General features: G+C 41.4%; 1 protein-coding gene across 1 annotated transcript in view; it reads left to right on the forward strand.

Moving 5' to 3' along the window:
* The window catches only part of PIK3CG (phosphatidylinositol-4,5-bisphosphate 3-kinase catalytic subunit gamma), a 34,899-nt gene that overhangs the window by 7,429 nt on the left and 626 nt on the right, over window positions 1-26,844 (forward strand). The window contains 10 exon segments of the mRNA XM_007453337.1: window positions 612-677; window positions 790-1,015; window positions 2,466-2,569; window positions 5,082-5,228; window positions 6,595-6,685; window positions 7,609-7,739; window positions 8,725-8,836; window positions 10,046-10,203; window positions 26,758-26,838; window positions 26,840-26,844. The exon segment at window positions 26,840-26,844 is cut by the window's right edge and continues 626 nt beyond it. Coding sequence (XP_007453399.1) covers window positions 612-677; window positions 790-1,015; window positions 2,466-2,569; window positions 5,082-5,228; window positions 6,595-6,685; window positions 7,609-7,739; window positions 8,725-8,836; window positions 10,046-10,203; window positions 26,758-26,838; window positions 26,840-26,844 — 1,121 coding nt within the window.

Genomic DNA, 26,844 nt, shown 5'->3' on the forward strand with positions numbered 1-26,844 from the left:
AACCTGAGGAACCAGATAAAACAAGAGATTTTCAGACAAATAGCCCTGTATGCACTGCATCATGGCAGGGAGTAATGACCAGTTGCAGTAAGAACCTGGGAGGCAGCACAGTGACTTGCCAGTGAGAGGCCAACCACACAACTTGAGCAGAAGAGAAGCTATAGGATTTTTAGGATCTTCACATCTAACAAACATTTCTCTCCCTGCATGTACAATATCCCCACTGTCTATTTTCTTTCCAACAACCTTTCTTCCCTTCCACCTTTATAGATGTGTTATAGCCATCTCCATCTTTCCCTTCTATCTTTCCAACAAATCAGGTAAGCCTTCATGGGAGCAAAAGCCCTCACCTCTTCATCTCTGAAGTCATCAAAAGCACGTGGTTGTGAGTCAGGAGTTCTGGCTTCTAATCCTGGTCCTTCCGCAAGTGGTTCCCCCTGGCCCAAACTGTCCTTGAAAAGAAAGGATTGAACTTAAGTGACTGCTCAGATTCTCGTCGCCCTATCCATACAAACCCACTAAGGCAGAGCACCAGTTTTTCTCCGTTTCCTGTTTCCCGCTTAATCAATGGAGAACGCAATCCCACAAATGCCAATGTGTTCTTCCTTTAGGCTGTGAAATTTGAACCATACCATGACAGTGCCCTTGCCAGATTTCTGCTGAAGCGTGGTTTAAGAGTAAGTACTTCCATTTTGATAAGAGCGTGACATTTAAAAAGTTACAGAGAATTGGCTGATAGATCTAGAGCGTTAGTCGTAATAATGGCAACCTTCTTGTTTTCACCCTCAGAACAAACGAATTGGTCACTTCTTATTTTGGTTCTTGAGAAGTGAGATCGCCCAGTCCAGACACTATCAGCAGAGGTTTGCAGTGATCCTGGAAGCCTATCTGAGGGGCTGTGGCACGGCCATGCTACACGACTTCACCCAGCAAGTCCAAGTAATTGACATGTTACAAAAGGTCACCATTGATATTAAATCACTCTCTGCAGAAAAGTATGACGTCAGTTCCCAAGGTACAGTGGCTCTGTTCTCTTGGTTCTCCTTCCAAATGCCTTTGTCTCCAAATGCCATCGTTCCTGTGATTCTTCCTTCTGGAACGTAAGTCGCACCTTCCTCAAGGTAGCCAAGAATACATTTTTTAATCTTCTGTCTTCACGGAGTAAGCAAACTTAAAGTTCCCCCATTAGAAGTTAATATTTTTTAAAACTCCATATATATTTTAATGATGAATGTATGATAATAGATGTTAAACTCTTTGAAAACTTAAAACAGCATTATGCAGATGTAAGATGTATTTTTTAAGAGCAACTATGCACACACACAAAAAAGATTAGTTATTTCCAAATATCCTTTCTTCCCCATCTTTCAATACACGCATCTAATTTTCAAGTCCTCAGTCTTTTAAAGTAATGAATTATTGAGAAGTTATTTTAAATGTTTTGCGTATATGTATACATACACATCATATATAGCTATATGTACATATATATTTTTTTATATATGTACTTCCTATAAAAACATATATATCACCTCCTCTGTGTTCCAATGTTGTCTTCTTATCCCTAAGAAATCCTGTCCCTCAGCCCCTGCTTTAGGAAAGTTAATCACTCTTTAACTGTATTCCCATAGGTTTTGGTTGATACTACATTAAATTAAAGTCATTAGCACATGTTTCTGGTCTATTAAACTGTATGAGCCTTGAAGCTAGGAATTACCTCTTATTCACGTTTGTATATCTCGATCCACCACTATGGCTCATAATGGACACTCACAAACATACTCAGCGAGTATTTTAAACTTCTGAATATTCTGACTTGCCATTTTTGCCTTTGAATCTTTTCCAATAAACCAATAATGGTCTCTGCTAAAAATAATAATGGTAATAATAATCTTGCTTTTATTTTTATTGTAAGAAAGAAAGAGCACCATTTGTACCAGCCTCCAGTCTGTCTGGTACCCAGGCAGTAATTTTTAATTTGTGTATTTTGCCTTCACAATTTTGAGGCTGTCACGTTGCCTCCACACAACCTAACTTCCTCTTCTGCAAAGAATTTCCCAAACCCTAACCGAATTCCATTTAATGTGGTCTTCCGATACCTGTTTCCCAAATCAGATGGCAGTTTAAAGCTTCACACGTTGGAAGGAAAACTACAGTAATTCCTTACCATTATCCATAAAGCGCCCTTCTCCCTCTGACTGTCTGGGTATCCCATATATATTCAGATATTTCTGTCCCCTGTTGTAATGTGTGTACGTGGCTATGTTGCTCCCAGGAAGCCTGACTTATCCTGCCACCCTCAATGGTTAGTTCCTCAAAGACAGAAACCTACCCTCTCTTCTTCTGTTCCTCACCCTACCAAATATATAGAATGTTGTCAATACCTGCGGCCTCAGGAAATGTTAGAGATGATATTGGTAATTTCTTGAACTCATGTAACCCTTGTGTGTGTTTGACAATTACAGTTATTTCCCAACTTAAGCAAAAGCTTGAAATCCTACAGAATTTGAATCTCCCCCAAAGCTTCAGAGTTCCGTATGACCCTGGACTGAAAGCAGGAGCCCTGGTGGTAGGTATCGCCTTGATGTCTCTCCATGGTCTTTGTGTCTTGACGATGGCTCTGCCTGCTTTACTGGGCCTAGTGCATAAAAGCTGACGTTTATAGAGAGACAGGGAAGCTGGAAAGTCCCCAGATGGGCTTCCATCAAGCCCTTCCCTAATCGCTAGATACTAAAAACCTCAACACCAGGCAATCTTCCATCCATTTTATTTTAAATCAGCTTTCTTGCGAAACCATTTGTATACAATAAAATGTATCCATTGCAAGTGTACAGTTCAAGGAGTTTTGCCAAACATATACAACCATATAACCATCACCACAATCAAGATACAGAATATTTCCATAGAAATTTATAGAAAAAATTCTTTCATATCCCTTTGCAGTTAGTCCTTTCCTCCTTCCATCCTCCATCCTGGATGACAGATCTGTCTTCTATCATGTAATTTTTCCCTTTCTAGAATGTCATGAAGTGGAATCATACAGTATATAGTTTTTGTATATGGATTCTTTTACTTAGCATAATGCCCTGAAGATCCACCCATGTTGCTGTGTGTCTCGGTGATCTGTCCCTTTTTATGACTGAGTAATATTCCCTTATATGGTTATACCACAATTTATTTTCCATTCACCTTTTGAGTAAATATTTAACGGTGAGATAGTTGGGTCAGATGGGACGTCTGTGTTTATAAGATACTGCCAAACTGGTTTTCCATTTTATAATGGCAACCATGCCATTTTATATTCCCACCACAATGTGTGCAAGTTCTGATTGTTCCACATCCTAGAGAACACTTGTTATCATCAGTCTTCTTAATTTTCGCCATTTAAATGGGTATGAAGTAGTACTTCACTGTTGTTTTTATTTGCATTTCCCTAGTGATGCTGAGCATCTTTTCATGTGCTTTTGATAAGTTTCCATCTTCTTTTGAGAAGTTTCTATTCATATCTTCCATTCACTTTTAATTTAGGTTACCACCTTCTTCTTATTTATGACTTATTTATATATTCTGGATACAAATCCTTTATCAGGTATATAGTTTACAAATATTTTCTCCCAGTCTGCGGCTTACCTTTTCATTTTCTTAGTAATGTATTTCGAAGAGCAGAAGGTTTTAATTCTGATTAAGTCCAATTTATCACTTTTTCTTTTATGCTTCATGAATTTCGTGGCCTAAGAAATATTTGCTTCATCCAGTGATTCTCAACCAGGGGTGAACCTCCACCTCCTCCACCAAGGGGTATTTGGTAATGTCCAGAGACATTTTTTGGTTTTGTTTGTTTGTTTGTTTTGTTTTGCGGTACGTGGGCCTCTCACTGTTGTGGCCTCTCCCGTTGCGGAGCACAGGCTCCGGACGCACAGGCTCAGCGGCCATGGCTCACGGGCCCAGCCGCTCCGCGGCATGTGGGATCTTCCCAGACCGGGGCACGAACCCGCGTCCCCTGCATCGGCAGGCAGACTCTCAACCACTGCGCCACCAGGGAAGCCCGAGAGACATTTTTGATTGTTACAACTGGGAGAATGCTACTAGCATCCAGTGGGTAGAGACCAGGGATGCTGCTAAATATCTTACGATACACAGGACAGTCCCCGCTGCAACAAAAAATTATCCAGCCCCAAATGTCAGCAGTGCCAAAGTTGAGAAACACTGCCTAATTCAATGTAACAAATATTTTTTCCTAGAAGTTTTATAGTTTTAATCTCACATTTAAGTCTTTGATCCATGTTTAATTTTATATACAATTAGCTGTAAACTCTCTCTCTAGCAAAAGCACACACTATCCACTGTCCTTTTGAAGTTAGAAATTGGTAGGAATAATGATATATTAATACAGCTTCAAATTGTGTTTGTTTTTTTTTTTAAAGACCACATCACATTTTTGATCCTTGGTGAATTCACTTTTGGCTAAAACTCCTAAGATTTTCTCTTTTCGCATGAGTGGCTGCTAAACCACCTTTCTCCCACCTTGAATTTATTTCGATGTATGGGGGCTTGGGGGAGGGGACAGGCATTGTGCCTGAGTGCTAGAGTCTCATCTATTGCTGTTAAATTTCACCTTGTTACATTTGGCCTGGAATTAGACTGCATCTGATTTTTGACAACCATTTTTAGACACTATGGTAGCAATAGAACTCTTTTTTTTTCAAACTAATTCTTAGAGGGAGGCCAGATATGTATAGACAAGTAACAGCACAGTTGCTCTTTGTTAGAGGGGACAAGAGTCCTACGGGAGGGGGCTATACAGAGGATGGGATATGCTACACCTCTTAGGCACCTCCACAGATGCTTAGGGTTCCTTGCAACACACTTTGAGAACCACTGGTTTAAGTGTTGTAACTTGCTCTCACTAGCATTTTTGGATTTGGTGAAAATGCCTTCTGCATCTTTACCCAAATCATTGAAAATCCTTTTCCAGCTGGAACTTTGTCCTAGACGTTTACAGAGATGCTTTGCAAGAGGGTGTGCGTCTCCACAATGTGTCTTCCGTTGTGTGTGGGAAACACGTGGCTGTTTTCTTACAGATTGAAAAATGTAAAGTGATGGCCTCCAAGAAAAAGCCCCTGTGGCTTGAGTTTAAATGTGCCGACCCTACAGCCCTGTCAAACGAAACAATTGGAATTATCTTTAAACACGGCGACGACCTGCGCCAGGACATGCTGATTTTACAGGTGTGCTGCTGTTAAGGAATTTTTTTTCAGCTATCTGAAACAAGAATTCTGTACTAGATCTAAAAAAAATGCCTTCTACTGACCCTGTTCCATTCTCCTATTTTGTGTGATGAACAGGGATCAAAGATGACATAATAGAGTTTTCACTGGGGGAATATAGCCGTGGACCATTAGATACGAAATCTAGTGAGCCTCACAGTTCTGTCCATTCCTGAGGAGATGCATACCCAGCATTCCCAAATAGCCAGATACACTTCCCGCCCCTAACCTCTTTCTTATACACCGCATTCCTAGTGTGGTAACATGGAATAGAAACCTATTTACCCCCAAGTATCCACTTTATTCATATCCACAGACATAGCCAGACACTCTCAGATGCTCTCCTTAGATACATCACCTTTGGTACGCATCCACATACACAAACTGAAGTGAATGATGTGATAGGAAGGAGGGAGAAGATGAACAGGTAGGTGACTGGAGAATTCATGCAGTTACGTAACAAGAGTGAACAGATTACTAGAACAGAAGATGGATGGTGAAGGTATCAATGTTGATCATCTTCATATTATCTAACATAAACTTTAGCTTTGCAGATTTGTAAAGTAATATTCTCTATACCCTAGTTTAATACTGTAGAAGTAACATAATTTCTAATATTTCATGTGATTTATTTAAAATAGGCAAACCATGGAATCTAAAATATGATAACAGACATAGAGAACAAACTTACGGTTACCAAAGGGGAAAGGGTAGGGGGGATAAATGAGGAGTTTGGGATTAACAGATACACACTACTATATATAAAATAGATTAACAACAAGGACCTACTGTACAGCACAGGGAATGCTACTCAATATCTTGTAATAACCTATAATGGAAAAGAATCTGAAGAAGAATGGGAACAGTAATCATACCCACTCTAGGGGGTTAATAAAAAGGATCAACGTAAAACAGTCCTCGGTGAACGTCAGCTATCATTGTCATCGCCCTTACTGTTGCCTTGTTTGTAGCCCAAGAGTGCCTTATGGATAAAAATGTGTAAAGATGCTAGAGTGGAACCTTTTCTATTGTGGTAAAATACACATAACTAGGAACATTTGAATAATAGATAAATCATGGCTAAAACCTACCCCCAGAGAAATCCAACTATTCTCTTCCCCAAGGTGCCTCTCAGGGACCGAAATTAACAGGCTCCCAAGGAAGGGAAACATTAGAGTACCAGGTTGATAAATAAAAGTACATTTGTTACTTACATATTTTATGTTCACTTCAATATTTTGTGTTACCAGAGAAGACTGTTGTTGTTTTTAACAGAGAAGAATAATACATATTTATAATGGAAACGTTTTTGTGTTTTGATGCCCAGATTCTACGAATCATGGAGTCCATTTGGGAGACTGAATCTTTGGATCTGTGCCTCCTGCCATATGGTTGCATTTCAACTGGCGACAGAATAGGTACGTGGGGACCTCAGAAGATGAATATACTGCTCATCTCATTTTAAAAGACCGCCATCCCATGGGACTTCCCTGGCAGTCCAGTGGTTAAGACTCTGCACTTCCACTGCAGGGGGCACAGGTTCAATCCCTGGTTGAGGAACTAAGATCCCGCATGCCAAGCAGCCATCATCCCTTCAGTGTAGGCATTTAATAACCGAAAATTTACAATCATTATCCATGTAAAAAGGAAGAAGATGTTCCGAGGCTGGTGCATGTGACTCAGTTTAATACGGACATGTTGAAAATATATGAATGCGTGATTCAACTCCTTGTGACTGACTGTACATGGAGGTGATTTTAGTGAGAACTCGTTCCTTCCTCTTTACTTCTCCACCGCTACATTTTCACTCGTTTCATTGCACAGTAAACTTCTCTCTCACGAATAACATTTAAAAGTAGATGGAAAGATCTGTCACTTGTTTCACCATCCCAGACTTTACATTATCAAAGCTATTACGTACTCTCCTCTTAGGTGCTTTTACAGACATTTCACATTTTAATTTCAGTCAAACAGATTTTTAGTCAAGTTTCCAATTTGAGAAGTAGAGAAGACCATTCCCATTTGACCCTGAAATTTAAAAAAGGAAAAGGCAAAGTTGCCAAGGAAAGAAGGATGTGTTCGGCACATTAATGCTTTTGCTTATTCAAAAGCAACCCTTTCCTCTTTTCATTCAGGGATAGCGAAAGCAGGTCCCACACAACTTCCCTATCAGCCTCCTTTTCTTTCTCTTCCTCCTAAGAAAACCACCAGCACGAACGTGGAAAATAACCCTGTGGTTAAGAAAGCTCTCTGCCCTCCACTCAACAAAGACACAGCCATTCCTCCTCTGGGTCAGGCACTCAGCCCCAGTTCACATCAGACTCTGTGCATCTTCCTGCAGGAATGATCGAGATCGTGAAAGACGCCACGACGATCGCCAAAATTCAGCAAAGCACAGTGGGCAACACGGGTGCCTTTAAAGATGAAGTGCTGAATCACTGGCTCAAAGAGAAATGCCCTATTGAAGAAAAGGTGGGCTCCTGCTTCTCCCCACTCTGAAGGCTCCTGACAAGTTATCGTGATACAGCAGAATAATGACATGTTTTTAAGGGGTCTACCAGTGCCATGCCTCCTGACTCACTGGTGAAGCACCTTCCCCCCTGAGCTCCTTGGGGTTTAAGCGATTTCCCCTGGTGACACAGCAGATCTGTGCAAAACAGAGGTGCTCACTCAGACCTCGCTGAGCATTTGCTTCTCCTTTGATTATCAGGCCTGCTTTGCATAAAATTTTGTTCTGGGAAATAACTTGTTAGCATTTTTCATGACCATCTATTTCTGTCGTTCAGCAGAAAAATTTAGTTACCACAGATAAACTCTTTACTACCTGGAAACACTACAGACCCTAAAAAGTAATTTATAATTTACCACTGCACCCTAATTTAAATGGTAAATTATGGACTCTCGAAATGTCACTTCCATTCCTCGGAAGTACCTCCGCTGAGTCCTTCACAAGCTGTTCAGCTGCTGGTTAAAATTCTGTTATAGAGGATTAGCACTTCTCATTTGCGTGGGTAGCAGTCTTTCGGGGAGGAAATATAATTAGTAGCGTTTATTAGTCTGCTAAAATGTGGATTTGTGAACCCGTGCATACTTTTAAGTGGTCACAAGCAAAACATATGTTCACCAACGAAGGAGGAATCGTTACAGGTCCTGTATGGGCATTGGCAAATGATGCATGGAAAGGCAGTGAACCCTTTGGTAAAAGTACTGCTGTCCTTTGACTGTTGTTTCCTCCTCATGCTACTGTGATTCATTGTATCTTCACCTAAAATGTAAGTAGAGCAATGAGAAAGTTCTATCTATCCTAATAGATAGAACATTAAATGATATCAGGTACCACTAACTTGCTCTCTGAAAATGATTCCCAGAACAGTGTCTTTTTGGGAGTCCTTTGTAATAGATTCACGCTGCTCTTTGTAGTTGGGACACAACTAATATTTGGTTGCATTTTAACTAGTTTCAGGCAGCGGTGGAGAGATTCGTTTATTCCTGTGCTGGCTACTGTGTGGCAACCTTTGTTCTTGGAATAGGTGACAGACACAATGACAATATTATGATCTCAGAGACAGGTGAGTTTATTTTTTATAGAGTAATGTTTATTGATTGTGGTAAAATATGCATAACATAAAATTTACCATTTTAACCAGTTTTAAGTGTGTACTCTAGTGGCATTAACTGCACTCACATTGTTGTACAATCATCACCACCATCCATCTTCAGAACTTTTTCATCTTCCCCAATGGGACCTCTGTACCCATTAAACACTAACCCCCCATCCCTGCCTTCCCCAGCACAGAGTAATTTTTAAATGGAGCTCAAGGTTGGAGCAAAGATCTAGAGGTCATTATTGTATAGGGACACAGAGGCTGTGACCACCCTACGGAGGACCCAGGAGTGAGTAACAGAAGAAGATGCAGCAAAGGAGAATTAAGAAGGACAAGCCAGACAGGAGCTAGAAAGCTAGGAAGGTGGGCCTGATCAACAGTGTCAGATGGTGCAGGGAAGCAACAAACAGAGTCACCTTTTCTTGATACCCTTCAATCTGAAATGCCATGCCTTCCTCACCTACTGCTCCTCGCTGGGTCACTGCCCATTCTGACAGTGGTCAGTATTGGCTGCATACCATGACATTTTCCTCTAAGAAATCTGGACCAATTTAAGAGTAGAGTCTGGAAAAAACACCATATCGGGGTAAATCGCTAACTCTCTGTGGGAATCAAGAGATAATGCATTTATGGATCATTCATATGATAGAGAGCTCTGTAAATGAGAAGAGAGGAAGGGAATTGTGGTGGTCATGGTGACAGTGGTAGAAATTGACCCAAAGGAGGTTCAAAATGATTTATTTCTAGCCTGCTACTCAAAAATAAAAGGTGACTGCCCCTCCCCCAAACAGAGCGAAACATCACTCTCTCCTGAGTTACAGAAAGAGCCTAAGAGAGTCTTGGGCATAATGATGACATATAAGCCAGAGAGTTTTGGTTTATATTTGTAAGAATAATTCTGAGACAAGAATTTTTTTAATGGCGTTTGGCTGTCATTGAAAGAACACCAGAAGGATATCAAAACTACGCTTGTTTCGAAGAGTGCTTTGTGGCTACTACTACACACACCTGCTAAGACAAAATACATCACAAGCAAAGAGTAAAAATAGCTCTCTCACCCAAGATAGCTCATTTTCAGGCAACTTCAAAATATTTCAAGAAATGAACAAACCAGGGTGTTGTTTGCAAGTGCTGAGGCCAGTATAATGACGTCAGACATTTTCTTCTCTTAAGGAAATCTGTTTCATATCGACTTTGGGCACATTCTTGGGAATTACAAGAGTTTCCTGGGCATTAATAAGGAGAGAGTGCCATTTGTGCTAACTCCAGACTTCCTGTTTGTGATGGGGACTTCTGGAAAGAAGACGAGTCGACACTTCCAGCAATTTCAGGTAATTGGCCTCCCTCTCGACCACCTACTGGGAACATCAACCAGATGGTGCCTGCAGCCCTCACCTCTGCCCACCCGCTTCGGGTGTGACCCACCCCCTCCCCACAGTCGCCTCTGTTCCTTCCCCAAGGGCAAAATGATGCTTCTCAGTAAGCCCCTCTCCTAAAACCGGACAGCAAACAGAAGAATTCCATAACCAGTGAGACTGGCGAATATAGAACAGCAGGATGACACGGCCCTGAAGGACAGGGCTTTAAGGAAGAGCTCCTGGCAGGCAGGTTTAGCCTTTGAATATTTGCCTAATCAAGACGTTGCCTAGAAGATGCAAATTTTATGTATATTTTTCAGGACTCGCCAATGATGGTGAGCTTCTCTTGATTTTTGCTCCAGGTGTGTATTTATCAGTTACTAACACAGGAAATGCTTGCTTGTCTCTTTTTGTAGAGGAGGGTCCCTTCTCTCATTTGAAACCTCATCGGCTCAACTACAGGTTGTCCTGAGAGCCCTGGCTTGTCCCACCTCAACTGTCCACCAGCTCCTCCACGGGTCTCCCAGCTCCCTGGGGAGGGGTGGGGGGGCGTCCACATTCGGTTTTCTCTTTCTATTCCTTCCTGGTCTGCGTTCACTTTTGACTATCAAATGGTATTTCAAATACCCAAGGAGTAAAATGTTCACTCTTGCAAATTTAATAACTGTGAATGAACGTAACTCAGAAAAGTCGTCATTGCTACTGCAATATACCTATTTTAGAGCCATACAAACCCAAAACAGATCAGTAGAGGCAACAAGTGATTACTTTATGTGCACATTTGTCTCAGGCTCCCTTTAAATAGCCCTCTCCCTTAGCGCCTCTGAAACATGGTTTGATTTGCACCAGCATTTCAGGACTGACTCTTCCTCCTGCGTGTCTACTTGAGGACCACGTTAACCTTGAGAGATGACATGCGCCTTGACCTTCAGTGGAACAGGAACTGGGATGTATTGTTTTGAAACCTGTCTGTGCTTGTTTGTTCTCCTGGCTGATTTTCGATGTGGTGGTTACCAGACTTCCCCTCTCACAGCTCCAGGGGTGGTTGTCAGAGAAACTGAGATCTCTGTGGCCAGATGGTCTTAGGATTTTTAGTGTGTTTTTCTGCGTAAACTCAACTGGGTTTCAGACTATTTCCAGGGATTTGACACATTTCAGTCCTGTGTTTCTTTAAGGTTAAAAGTCACACATTGTGACAATTTCCTGGAAGAGAAAAATGGTTACATACACACACACACACACACACACACACACACACCTGGAAGAGTTTTACCATTTAAAGGGGAGGCGGGAAATACTAAATTCTCCTCTCGTGGAGGTGGGGTTCATCTCCTTTGAACAAACACAGCAGCAACAGTGCCATTTGAACACTCAGGCAGACACGAGGTCTTTTTGGCCAGTGGTTTTCTCCAGAGCGACTGCCCATCTGTCCTGTTGTTGACAACATTCCCATAGACCCTACAGTACCCGTGTCATTCCTAAGATCCCAGCAGGACTTCTCCTGTAGTCTTTTTTGTTGTCATTTTAAGCTTCAAAATATTCTTTAATGAAAAGATTGGGCTTTGGGGAGGTGCCCCAGAGGTTGCCTCCCCATCTGGGCAGCTTCCACCCAAAGCAACAACTCTTTGCGGGGAGTCTGTCCTCTCCGTCTGGGAGCATTTCTCCATCCTTTTTGTGACCAAAGCTTGTTTCTTTAGCACTTAGAACCTCTTTCACTAAAGCAACATCTAGGCAGCATGTGTACTGCCAAAAACACACCTTGGTAGATTTTATTGTACTTATATATGTCTATGTTTTGCAGTGTTGGCATACTCTTTGATTGAATGTACGGACTTTAGCCTTAAACACAGATCAGCCCGGCATTGTAGTTCAAAGGATGGGCTTCAGAGCAGATCAGCTTGAGCTTGAATCCTGGCTCTGCTGCTTAATCGCTATGGATGTGACACAAATTGCTTATCCTTTCAGAACCTTGGTTTCCTCATCTGTGCAGTGGGAATTCTAAGGCCCACCTCATGTGGGGTTTTTTTTTAGGGATTATTTATGTGAAATATGTAGAAAGCTTGACCTAGTGCCTAGTCCACAGCAGGAACTCTATTAACGGAGCTGCCATTGTCATATCCATCACAGGGGGGCCTCAAACTTTGAAAACTTTTAAGTTGAGAAGCCCTCTATGAAATGAGATCTCAAGCAGATCTGTAATACATAAAACACAACAAAGTAGCATTGTTTCCACTGAAGAGCAAGTGAGGGGTTCAGGCTCTTTCTCCCTTACCTGCCCCCTTATCTGCTGGTCTCCAAGCCTTTCCCACCCTCCTCAGTCACATCAGGAAAAAAGCTGAACACATATACATATATGTGTACAATGCTACATCTGCAGAATTTCTAAAGTTTCCAGCTTGACAAAGATGAGCAGCGAGTTTTTTCATCTTTTGACTCAGACCTGCTGACAGTTTTTTGTTTTTTGTGTTTTTTTTTTACATACTACTAAGCCTTCCAGAAGATATTCTGTTTCTTCGTCTTGTGCTCTCTTTTTGAGGTAAGTCCTTCAAGGTCAGGGAGCACGTCTCTCAACTCTCTAAATAGCATCCCAGGATCTTGTATAACAAAGCTGCCATTTCTAGGTAGGCTGGAAGATGTTGTATATATTTACATTTTGAATGAAAGGTATCCTCGTTTCCAGCAAATCGCTAATTTTGCATTGATAAGGTTCACGAATGCACGCAGCACATTTGAATCACCTGTTGGGAAGGGTGGAGAAGAGATGGCCCACTTTTTGTTGAGCATGAGGGGAGCCTTCTCCACAAAGACTTAAAAACCTACCCAGCTCATGTTAAGAGGACAGCATCAGGGGAACTGAAACAGGAAAGTGTGACTCTGTCCCGCCTCCCTCTTCTTTCCAAGGTAGCTCGTTTAGCCTAGGACCAGATTCATGAGCTATTTCTAAAGAGGGCAGAGTTCACAAACAAGCCATAATAAGACAGCAAGACATAAAACCAAAGCCTACTATTTGAACCCAAGATTATCTGTTTGCCTTTGGAGCAGCATCCTGCACACAGGGTGCTAAACAGATATATCGCAATGATGATGATTTTGATAAATCAATTCTCTATAGAAAAAAACTCTCTCCCTTACTAAAGAGAGAAAAAGTTAAACAATGGTTTTCCCACTGGTAATGTATTTTAGAACCACTTTATTTGAAATGTCCCTGAACAATTATAGAACATACTCACATGCAAATACATTGATATCATTGGCAAATGAAATTTGGCTTCTCATTTACTTTTATGTAAGAACGCGGTTTTTTTTTTTTTCTCCTCGATTTTAAAAGTAGCAAATGCTTCCTTAAAAGAAAAACAAAAGGCATCAAAATATTAAAAATATCAGGATAGGGCTTCCCTGGTGGCGCAGTGGTTGAGAGTCCGCCTGCCGATGCAGGGGACGCAGGTTCGTGCCCCTGTCCGGGAAGATCCCACATGCCGCGGAGCAGCTACGCCCGTGAGCCATGGCCGCTGAGCCTGCGCGTCCGGAGCCTGTTGCTCTGCAACGGGAGAGGCCGCAGGGGTGAGAGGCCCGCGTACCGCAAAAAAAATAAAAACAAAAAAATCAGGATATAAAATACCCACTATCCCACCCTCCAAAAATAACACTGTCAACATTTTAGTGGTTTTCCTTCATTCTGTAAATATCTGGTCTTTTACCTAAATAAGCTCTTTCATCAGTGGTATCATTGTAACTTTAAATGTTTCAAACTCTGTACTTCTCACTTGTTTTGATTAGGAAAGGAATGAAGAGGAGACATCATAATTGGAAAAACTCTGAATTTGAGTTTGGATCTGACTTCTAATCCCATTTCAACCACTATCACCTTAAAGACCAAATTAATCAGAATTTGGTTAAAAACTGAACTGAAACAGCAGACACAATGTTACTCCCTTACTTTAAACCATTTAGTGGCTTCTTATCTCATTTTGAATCATATCTGAACATCTAAGCTCACCCTACAAGCCCCTGCCCCCTCTAGCCTCTCCCCATGGCACCAGCCTTCCTTCTCTCACTGGGTCAGGGCGGCCTTCCCCTGCACCTGCCCCCAGTCCGGGCCTCCTCCCTGGAACGCCCTTCACTGCCCTCTGCCCAAATGTCATCCCTCAGAGCCCTCTTCTAGATGAGGCCCCTCATGTTATCCTGGCCACGGCGCGCTGCGTGTTGCCTTCGGAGCAACCATCAGAGCAGGTAGTTCTCGGCACAATCTGCTGCTTGTCTCTCCCTTCCCAGAGGCAGCTCTGGGCAGCAGGGCCATGTCTGACCTGCATCCCACACGTGGGTCCTGAGACCTAGGATGCCCTCAGCAGGTACCAGTCGGTGGAGGAGCAATTCCTGCCCCAGGGAGGAGATGAATGAGACTAGAGAACCCCTCTGGTTTCTTCCTTCCCCACAATACATCGTATTCTGTGAGTTTATGAAGTGGTAACTCAGGCACAGATTGACAAGCTGCCATTGTATGGCCGTTAGTTAATAAGCCTTCAAGATGCGGTTAAATACCACACATCCAGAGAGGAAGTAAGTCTAGTTATGAAATCTAATGTTTTGGTAAATAATACAGACCTGTGTCATCTGGTGCCTAGTCATATTTGTGTGGCGATTTCCTTAGTGACATAAACATTACTTTTTTTCCCCCAGTCAGAGCAGCAGTCATGCCGATGGGACACTCAGGATAAACCTGTAGTGTACATTCAACAGAGGACAGTTTGCAAGGAGTGTGAAACTTGGCCTTGTAGAAGCAAGCAAGCATTTTGAAGATGTTCTTTGCACACAGTAGGAACTAAGCAAATGTGTGTTGTCGGATAGAGCTGAAGAAATCAGGGGAGTCAAGTAACCTCTTCACATGCACAGCTCTGCACAGTAGGCAGCAATGAGCGTATTTAAAAGGCACTTGCCCCTAGATGTCACTCTTTTTTTTTTTCGTAGTCTTTCAGTGTTTTGGGGTTTTTTTAATTTTTTTTTTTACATCTTTATTGGAGTATAATTGCTTTACAACGGTGTTTTGGTTTCTGCTTTATAACAAAGTGAATCAGTTATACATATACATATGTTCCCATATCTCTTCCCTCTTGCGTCTCCCTCCCTCCCACCCTCCCTATCCCACCCCTCCAGGCGGTCACAAAGCACCGGGCTGATCTCCCTGTGCTATGCGGCTGCTTCCCACTAGCTATCTACCTTACGTTTGGTAGTGTATATATGTCCATGCCTCTCTCTCGCCCTGTCACAGCTCACCCTTCCCCCTCCCCATATCCTCAAGTCCATTCTCTAGTAGGTCTGTTTCTTTATTCCTGTCTTATCCCAAGGTTCTTCATGACATTTTTCTTCTTAAATTCCATATATATGTGTTAGCATACGGTATTTGTCCTTCTCTTTCTGACTTACTTCACTCTGTATGACAGACTCTAGGTCTATCCACCTCATTACAAATAGCTCAATTTCGTTTCTTTTTATGGCTGAGTAATATTCCATTGTATATATGTGCCACATCTTCTTTATCCATTCATCCGACGACGGGCACTTAGGTTGTTTCCATCTCCGGGCTATTGTAAATAGAGCTGCAATGAACATTTTGGTACATGACTCTTTCTGAATTCTGGTTTCCTCAGGGTATATACCTAGTAGTGGGATTGCTGGGTCATATGGTAGTTCTATTTGTAGTTTTTTAAGGAACCTCCATACTGTTCTCCATAGTGGCTGAACCAATTCACATTCCCACCAGCAGTGCAAGAGTGTTCCCTTTTCTCCACACCCTCTCCAGCATTTATTGTTTCTAGATTTTTTGATGATGGCCATTCTGACTGGTGTGAGATGATATCTCATTGTAGTTTTGATTTGCATTTCTCTAATGATTAATGATGTTGAGCATTCTTTCATGTGTTTGTTGGCAGTCTGTATATCTTCTTTGGAGAAATGTCTATTTAGGTCTTCTGCCCATTTTTGGATTGGGTTGTTTATTTTTTTGTTATTGAGCTGCATGAGCTGCCTGTAAATTTTAGAGATTAATCCTTTGTCAGTTGATTCATTTGCAAATATTTTCTCCCATTCTGAGGGCTGTCTTTTGGTCTTGTTTATGGTTTCCTTTGCTGTGCAAAAGCTTTGAAGTTTCATTAGGTCCCATTTGTTTATTTTTGTTTTTATCTCCATTACTCTAGGAGATGGGTCTAAAAGGATCTTGCTGTGATTTATGTCATAGGGTCTTCTGCCTATGTTTTCCTCTAAGAGTTTGATAGTTTCTGGCCTTACATTTAGGTGTTTAATCCATTTTGAGCTTATTTTTGTGTATGGTGTTAGGGAGTGATCTAATCTCATACTTTTACATGTACCTATCCAATTTTCCCAGCACCACTTATTGAAGAGGCTGTCCTTTCTCCACTGTATATTCCTGCCACCTTTATCAAAGATAAGGTGACCATATGTGCATGGGTTTATCTCTGGGCTTTCTATCCTATTCCATTGATCTATCTTTCTGTTTTTGTGCCAGTACCATACTGTCTTGATTACTGTAGCTTTGTAGTATAGTCTGAAGTCAGGCAGCCTGATTCCTCCAGCTCCATTTTTTGTTCTCAAGATTGCTTTGGCTATTCGGGGTCTTTTGTGTTTCCATACAAATTGTGAAATTTTTTGTTCTAGTTCTGTGAAAAATGCCAGTGGTAGTTTGATAGGGATTGCATTGAATCTATAGATTGCTTTGGGGAGTAGAGTCATTTTCACAATGTTGATTCTTCCAATCCAAGAACATGGTATATCTCTCCATCTGTTTGTATCATCTTTAATTTCTTTCATCAGTGTCTTATAATTTTCTGCATACAGGTCTTTTGTCTCCTTAGGTAGGTTTATTCCTAGATATTTTATTCTTTTTGTTGCAATGGTAAATGGGAGTGTTTTCTTGATTTCACTTTCAGATTTTTCATCATTAGTATATAGGAATGCCAGAGATTTCTGTGCATTAATTTTGTATCCTGCTACTTTACCAAATTCATTGATTAGCTCTAGTAGTTTTCTGGTAGCATCTTTAGGATTCTCTATGTATAGTATCATGTCATCTGCAAACAGTGACAGCTTTACTTCTTCTTTTCCGATTTGGATTCCTTTTATTTCCTTTTCTTCTCTGATTGCTGTGGCTAAAACTTCCAAAACTATGTTGAGTAAGAGTGGTGAGAGTGGGCAACCTTGTCTTGTTCCTGATCTTAGTGGAAATGCTTTCAGTTTTTCACCACTGAGGATGATGTTGGCTGTGGGTTTGTCATATATGGCCTTTATTATGTTGAGGAAAGTTCCCTCTATGCCTACTTTCTGCAGGGTTTTTATCATAAATGGGTGTTGAATTTTGTCAAAAGCTTTTTCTGCATCTATTGAGATGATCATATGGTTTTTATTCTTCAATTTGTTAATATGGTGTATCACATTGATTGATTTGCGTATATTGAAAAGTCCTTGCATTCCTGGAATAAACCCCACTTGATCATGGTGTATGATCATTTTAATGTGCTGTTGGATTCTGTTTGCTAGTATTTTGTTTAGGATTTTTGCATCTATGTTCATCAGTGACGTCACTCTTAAGAAGGGTTTGATAGAAGTCTGGAGCCCCTACACGGTGTTGCTTTAATCTAGGAGGCCAGTTTCATCAGCCCCTGCCGGGTCACCACCATGGGCAGGGTTTTCCCCAAGCCAGGACGTCCCCATGCCCCTCACCCAGCAGGCTCAGCCCTTCCCCCAGTCTCTACACAGAGTCCTGGCTAGGGATCCAACAAACCTACATTCAGAGTCCATCTCTGCAGTGGTCCCGCTCTCACCTCAGATGCCAGGCTCTTGTAACTACTTCTGCCTCAGTTCCTCCTATTAACCTATTAACCCTGCCTGTTAACCTGCCCCTAGGCCTGAGGCCCTGCTGCCTCCTGCCGTTCGCCTTGCTGGAAACTCCCGTGCTCTCCCTAACCCAGACACAGGGACCGGGGGGCCACGGAGACCTTCCCTCTGACACTCTTCTGTGGTACTCCCCAGTCCTAGGCTCAGACTGCCCTTACTCGCCTGCACGTGTATATACCTCCAACTGCCTGTACCTGGCGCCTGCCTGGCTCAGCTTTCTCAGCCTCCTGCCCCATCCTGTTTGAGTCACCAGGCCCTGTTTGTCCCTATCCAAGACGGCACACCCATTCAACACATGACTACCTCTCAGGTCGTGTGCCAGGCCCAGGGAAGGCTCATGTCTTTACAGTTGAATTCCCTTCAGGTATGACTGTTCCCTAATTCACCCTGATTTTAAAGCAATGATTCTTGCCCCACAATGACCGTGACTTCGGCACATGAAGCATTCATTCGTCGTGCATTTGCGGATTATCTACGGTGTGGCAGACACACTGCTGGGCCCAGGTGATGCAAGCAGGGACATGGCCCCAGAGCTCAGCCGAAGAGATGTGCACATAGCTCTGTAGTGAGGATTTCACCAACGGTTTGCGGAGGGAGCAATGATTCCTGTCCTGGCGGGTAGAAGAGGGCCATGGAGTGAAGGGAATGTTTTTATCGGGGGCCTTAAGGTCCGAGTTCATTTTCGTTGTGCCTGGAAGATGCAGGAAGTCAGAAAGAAGAACATGAGCAAGGGCATGACATTAGGATTTAGTATCAGTATTTTAGGAACAAAGTACAGTCGTCCAGAATGGATGGAACCTAGGTATACGTGGGCGTGTGGAGTGGAATTTGAGGCGAGAAGGGAAATTTGGATCCAATTTGAAGCAGTGCATGGGCTGGATTAGGGGGTAGAGAGCCAAGCAAAAAAGTCACTTGGAGCTCAAATGATTAATCACCAATTAATGTAATAAAGGCCTATTATAAGTCAACAGGGAGATGAGTTTGTTGAATTGTTCCCAATATATTGAGTTGATAAAGGATTTGCAACCTCTTGGGATTTACATCCTGGCCCACTAACGAGATCGAGCTCAGCCTCCTGTATTCCAGTACTGAAGACTCCTTTACTTCCTCCTCTCTCCACACTCTCCATCAGAAGATGCCTTCAGAGAAGTGTCCGCATCAGCCATGGGTAGAAGCTTGCACATGTTGGCGTGATTTCTCTGCCAGATGCAGACTTTCGTGGGCTTGTAGAATTGTCGTGGGCTTGTAGATAAGCTTGCTAAATTTTATCACTTTTCTGGAAGAGATATGAGCACAAGAATGAAAACGTGGCCTTGGACTGGATTTGTGCATTAATCCACCAGCATGCGGTGTCACTTGGTTCCTAAAATTAGACCCCTGTTACTTTTAAACATTCATCAAGATTAACCTTCTAACTGGCATCCTTCTCACAGTGTTTAGTTTCTCTTAGAGAACTGTTTTGTCTTGCAACAGAATATTATTGAGGACATTATTCACCACGTTACAAAGTGTACTTTTTATAAAGATCCTCTTGCAAAAGTTCTGTCAGGTCTTAGAAAAGTTGTGTTTCTCCTAAACAAATAGATTTTTTTTTTAAACATCTTTATTGGGGTATAATTGCTTTACAATAGTGTGTTAGTTTCTGCTTTATAACAAAGTGAATCAGTTATACATATACATATGTTCCCTTATCTCTTCCCTCTTGCGTCTCCCTCCCTCCCACCCTCCCTATCCCACCCCTCCAGGCGGTCACAAAGCACCAAGCTGATCTCCCTGTGCTATGCGGCTGCTTCCCACTAGCTATCTACCTTACATTTGGTAGTGTATATATGTCCATGCCTCTCTCTCGCTTTGTCACAGCTTACCCTTCCCCCTCCCCATATCCTCAAGTCCATTCTCTAGTAGGTCTGTGTCTTTATTCCTGTCTTACCCCTAGGTTCTTCATGACATTTTTTTTTCTTAAATTCCATATATATGTGTTAGCATACGGTATTTGTCTTTCTCTTTCTGACTTACTTCACTCTGTATGACAGACTCTAGGTCTATCCACCTCATTACAAATAGCTCAATTTCGTTTCTTTTTATGGCTGAGTAATATTCCATTGTATATATGTGCCACATCTTCTTTATCCATTCATCCTATGATGGGCACTTAGGTTGCTTCTATCTCCGGCCTATTGTAAATAGAGCTGCAATTAACATTTTGGTACATGACTCTTTGAATTTTGGCTTTCTCAGGGTATATGCCCAGTAGTGGGATTGCTGGGTCATATGGTAGTTCTATTTGTAGTTTTTTTAAGGAACCTCCATACTGTTCTCCACAGTGGCTGAACCAATTCACATTCCCACCAGCAGTGCAAGAGTGTTCTGAACATTGGATGAAGTAACTGATTCGATTTCCCTTTTGGTTGAAGATACATTTGAAGGCCGCCCTTAGCAAGAATATAAGATTTGTGATGTATAGCTTTAGTCTCTTTTCCAAACCCATTGTGGATCCCTTTGCTTTTTCTACCCACTTCTAATTAATGTTACTGTGACTTTTGTGTATCCAAATAATGCACCTTCAACCCTTTTTGGAACAAGGCACAAATAAACACACACACACACATACATACAGTCTGTTTAGAATAGCTGACTAAAGTAGAACAGTTTAATTGTACCTTTAGGTTTCTAATGAGCTTCTAGCTAAATACTTGAGAAGATGGCAGTACAGCCCTTCCCCCTGGTAGACAGAGCTAGTCTGGGAATCATTTCTAAGTCCTTAAAGATGGCATTCCTAAGTCAAACTCCACAAATGCATGTCCAAGTGTCGGACACGCTCTTCTTTCAGATTTACCAGATTGCAGCATTACTAGGTCCTAATCATTGACCTTCTCTGTTTTGCCAAAATAACTTCTAAAGGCATTGCTTAGCCAACTCATTGATTTTTATTAAAAAAAATTAAATTCTCTTTGATAAATCTTATTTTTTCTCCCCTGTCTCTGAGGAAGGAGACAGGGGAGAAAAACTAATAGTAAGAGTAATGTGGCAGACAGAGGCTGCATTACTATTTAGGAAAAGTAGGTGGGTGAGGACATTTCTTCTCATTGATGAGTATATGTGAGTGTTGTTTCTCTCCCTCCTCTCAGCCTGGATTCTTTTTCTGGAGTTTCTGTTTTATGGCCCTGAGGTTACTTCCTCATTTTTGTAGCTGTGTACAGTAATATTTCACTTCCACTTTGTTTCTAGATGAGAATGGAGGCGTTTGGTTTTAAGAAAAAGTAGGACTATTCCACATGACCTTGGACTGTCTAAAGCAGCCACAGTTCATTGGTGGTTAAAAAATTAATAGATTATGCATAGAAAGGACTCTGTTTTCAGTATAGTAAACTGATAAGTTGGGCCAGTGAACGAATCAAGTCAAAGTGTTGACCCTGAAATGGTAATAGTTTCCTTTGTTCTTAAGACTTATGAGAGGGGTAGCTCTATAAAAAGCAACCTTTCCTTTGGTACTGGTTGCTGTAATTAAGGCAGTTGAATCAACTCTGAAATAAAGAGCAGATTGCCTACTATATAGGCTCAATCTACTTATTAGCTACTAATGGGTAGTGGTCCAGCCAATGACCGTAACAATGTTACACTGTTCCCCACATTCACACTAGTTAACAAGTATCTTAAACCAAGTCCTGGACATCAGGTTCTTCCTTTCCCCCTTCTTCTCTGCTCCACAGTACAGAGCCTCAACCGGCAGCTGAGAAGGACAGGATGAGGATGCATGTGGTCAGTGGCCGGCAGCCCAGAGAAGGGAAAATTCCGTCGCTACAGCCAATAACTTCTGTGTTCTGTGCTTCCCCCCGAGCTCCCCAAGCCATATCCTCACAGCCCCTCAAACCACAGGCCTCTACTGAGGCAGCACGGTCGGGAAGCTCAGACAGACCCTATGGCTGAGTCCAAGGGCAGAAATGAAACCCCTGGGGCTTGAGCAGGCAGAGCAAGGGCCCACCTGGGCCCCTCCTAGCAAGAGAACCATCTGCTATGTAGCCAGTGTGCTATATGCTTCCACCATCCCCCTCACCTCCTGGGGCCAGCGTCAAGACACCCCCTCCATTGACTCTGGTGGGAGTGGGACTCATCTCCATCCTGCCCTGGCCCAGCCCACCCCTAGGTCTCTGCTGTCTGAGGGGACTTTTTGGACAGGTGGTCTAGATGGCAAGGTGACCTCCTCAGTGATGAGAAGTGTGTGACTTCTTACACTGTCATTAATAATAGCCAACCCTTTACGTAGCACTTGAATCTCACCACAATCCTGTGACACGGGTACTGCTGTTATTATTATTCTGATTCTAAGATGAGGAAACCAAGGTCCAGAGAGGTTAAGTAACTTCTCTGATGACAAACAGCTTGTCGATAATAAAGCCACGAGTTGAGTCCAGGCAGTGAGGTGTGACTGTGTGCTTTAAACCCCTGCTCCACACACCTTTAAGCAAAAGATAATTAAGTCTGTACCACGTCTCTAAGTCTGCACCGCCGAACAGAATTTACACAGTGTGTCTGACCAGTATGGAGCGTGTGGTTAAATTTGGAGGTGAAATTTCGTTCTCATAGAAGTGACCCTTGGGTGTGAAAATTAGAATTAACCGAATAAATTCAAGCCAGCAGAAATTCTTTATATAGGAGAGGTGGCCTTGGAGAACAACAGGACAGTTTCTTCCCTTTCATATGTCTCTCTGTGGCTATAGCTATTGGTGAATCGGTGCATTGCCACTTAAATATTTACTGAGCACCCATGGATTGGTGTTATAATGACTTGACCCCAGATTAATTTTCCTCCTCAAAATGTTCTTGTTAAAGAGTTTGACCACACAGTGGGCTCAGACAGCAGGGGATCTGCCAGGAGCCCCCAGTGTACAGAAGGCTAGAAAATAATTAAAAATCAGAATGTCCTCTATTTCAAAATCAAAAGGCATCCCCATATCTGCCCTTGTGAAAATTGTGCGAGTTGGCCAATTAATGAGACTATTGCCTGGGGTGAAGTCTGCCCCTAGCCTGTGTAATTGCCAAGAAATGAGAGAGACCTCAGTGGGTCCTAGGGATGAGCAAAAGAAAATGATTTCCGGATGTAAGTGGAATCATTAAGAATGCAAGAGCGCTAATGCACCACAGCCACTTCCAGGGCGCAAGAGGTGCCTGGACCAAGGCAGGAACAGCCCGAATAGTGTTGAGTCTCCTGCTTTGTGGTAGGTAAGCAGGGAGGAGATGCAGAGTTCATCTCCCCTCCAGGTAGGGAAGGGAGAGGACTAACATTTACTGAATGCTCCTTATGTACCACCCTCTATGTTGAGCATTTTATATATATTGTCTGACTTAAAAAATGCCAGAATAGCCCATGGGTTTTTGTACCTGGACAGGGTGACGCGTACACAATCCAGCCTTGACATACAGAATGACACAGGCCTGACCCCCACTATCGTTGGGGTTACCCTGCCACGTGCAGGTGACACAGACAAGATCATCTAAAAGCAAAATCACTATTAAAATTTTGACCGGTAAACTTATATTCTTTATTCCTATGTAAGTATTTTGTGTCCATTTACCAAAATGGGATTGTACTGCATGTGGTGTTTCATACCTGCTTTTTAAAACTCGCTTTTACATGCTTATTAAATACTTTTCTACAGGATCATTCTAGTAGTTACAGAGCTATGTAGATACTTTCATAAACCCTTTTTATCGATCTCCGAGTGTAGGATATTTAAGTTGCTTTCAAGTTTCCACAATGTTAAACAATGTTCTAATGAACATTCTTCTAGATAAATCACTGCAAAATTATCCAAATATTTTAAAGGTAAATTCCTAGCCTGGAAATTGCTGGGTAAAAGGATTCTGACAGTTTTTAAGTCAAGTTTATTGAAGCATAATTCAGAGAGAGCGGAATTCAGCCTTTTCAGGTGTACAGTTCTTTGAATTTTGACAAAGGTATCAGTTATGTAACCACCACCACAATTAAGTTATATAACATTTATAAGTATTTTAAAGCTTTTGATGCATGTTGTCATTCGTCTGCTAGGAAAAGTATACCATCTACCATCTAGTCCCATCTACCATCAGGCTGCGAAAGGTGAACATTAGAGATTATCCTTAAAAATTAAAAAAAAAAAAAAAAAAAAAAGATTTTCCAACTTGGTATGTGAATGTTTCCATCTCATGTTCAGTTACATTTATTTTATTACTAATGAGGTTGCATATTTTTTCATATGTTTGTTATCTGGTTTTATGTCTTATAGTATGATATACTATATCTTTGGCCTACATTTCTAGCCAACTGCTTCTCTCTTTCTTATTGCTTTGTAAGAGCTACCAGGGGCTAGGGATGAAGAAGTGATCTGTCATGTTGCAAATATGTTTTCTCTTGACATCTGCCTCTTTTAATATTGTTTATAGCTTTTTTTTCTCAAAAATTTGAGGTTTCCGTAATCTCTCTATCTTCTCCTTACAGATTCCACCTTGGAAATCAGCTTCAGAAAGTCCTTCCTTTCTCATTCCATGATTATTAAATATTTTCCCTTCTTCCATTTATTTTTTTTTTTTTTTTTTTTTCCTTGCGTTATGCGGGCCTCTCACTGTTGTGGCCTCTCCCATTTGCGGAGCACAGGCTCCGGACGCGCAGGCTCAGTGGCCATGGCTCACGGGCCCAGCCGCTCCGCGGCATGTGGGATCTTCCCGAAACGGGGCACGAACCCGCGTCTCCTGCATCGGCAGGCGGACTCTCAAGCACTGCGCCACCAGGGAAGCCCCCTTCTTCCATTTAAATGTTTAATTCTTTTAGAATTTATTTTGGTATATCACATGGGAGAAACTTTATTTTCCACCCAAATTATGAGCCAGTTGTACCACCCCTGTTGATCAAATAATCTTTTCCCCCACTAATGAGTCACCTTTATTATATATTTAATATGTACTTAGATATGTCTCTGAACTTTCCATTGTGTTCCACAAAATTTCTTATCTTTTTTGGAGAAGAATAGGTACTATATCACACCGATTTAAATATTGTAGTTTTATAATGTGCTTTAATATCTAGGATGGCAAGCACTGTTTTTCGTTACTATATTTTTTCAGAATGTTTTCTCAGGCCCTAATTATCCCAGATGAACTTAAAAACATATCTGGGTTTAAATATCCAATAGGAATTTTTATTCAATTTCATTATATTTATAGATTAATCTGAGAAAAATTTTTATCTTTATAATTAACAGTTTTACCACTGAGGAACATGCCATGTCACTCAACATGTTCAAGTTTTACTTACTTCGGTAAATGTTTACAGTTTTTAAAAAATGGGTTCTGCATGTTTTGTGTAGGTGTTTATCTCAGGAATCATGGGGGTTTTGTTACCGTTATTCACAGCATCCTTCTTTTTACTTTCTAACTGGTGGCTCCTACTTATAGCATTCTATTTATTAATTTTATAAAAAGCTAGTTTAATAAAAACTAGTTACAATAGTATTTTAGTTTTCTTCCCCTTCAGTGTTCCTAGAAGACAATGGTTATTTGTAAATACTAATGATTTTACCTTCACTTTTCTGATCTTATATATTTCTTTTTCCCAGACTCATTATTCAGAATGATTGTGACTGGTAATTTCAGATCATTCTTTACATCATTTCACCTTTGTCACATGTTAAACTACATGTTACTTTTTAAAAAGTCAAAAGTGGGTTTTAATCCAGTACCTTATGACGAACTACTCTTGCAAGTTTCTGATAAACCCTAGTTGCTTATGGAATGTTATTCTCTTATTTTACTCAGTATTTTATTTGAAATATTTAAACCTGTAATCATTCATTTCAGTTTTCTTTAATATGCCATCTTTGCCAAATTATGATATTAAGGTTGAACTATTCTGATTTTGTAAAATTGGGAACCTTGCAACTTTTTCTTCATGTTGGAACAATTTAACTGGCATGAGCATGCCTGTTGCTTCAGAAGTGGGCTTAACTCACCTATCACCTACTCCAAGGCTTTTAGAGAAGGCACCAGCCATAGCATTGTTGAAAGCCCTCTCTCACTCAGTATTCAGAATTTATTTTAAATTTCCAAAGGTCATTCAACAATTTTGAGAGTCAGACAGTGAAAAACTAATTCATCTGTTTTCTTAGTATAGGACACATTGGAAAATAAAGATGAAAACTACCTAAATCTCAAACACCAAATTTCCATCCCTTCTTTGGATTCCGTTAGCTCTTGGCAAACATTATTTACGCTTACATAAAGTTATGTGATTCCTGGATGGTGTTCAAAAACTGACTCATTCCTCTTCAGAGACTACAGAAATTTCCACCCTCATTTGCCTAGAAAAGAGATTGAAGTAAAAAGAGTAAGGAATAAGATGAAACTTACTGTATCAGTTAGTTTTCCTTGAGCACACCCTGGATGTGTGCAACCAAACTACACTGCTTCAGAGATTATAAAAGCAGTCTATGTTCTCAAGTTTTTCATCTGAGGCAGGGGACCTGCCTTGCTTGTGATGATTTCCTCGCAGGGACAGGATAATGCCATGTAAATTGCAAAACAGCCTGCTGGTCTTCAGCCTACTTCGATGCCATAACAACAGTTAACAGCGTTTTCTTTCCCTTTATCCAGGATGTCTGCGTCAAGGCTTACCTAGCCCTTCGTCATCACACAAACCTACTCATCATCCTCTTCTCCATGATGCTGATGACAGGAATG

The sequence above is a fragment of the Lipotes vexillifer genome, unplaced genomic scaffold (genome assembly GCF_000442215.2).
Source record: "Lipotes vexillifer unplaced genomic scaffold, Lipotes_vexillifer_v1.1 scaffold192, whole genome shotgun sequence".
Taxonomy (NCBI): domain Eukaryota; kingdom Metazoa; phylum Chordata; class Mammalia; order Artiodactyla; family Lipotidae; genus Lipotes; species Lipotes vexillifer.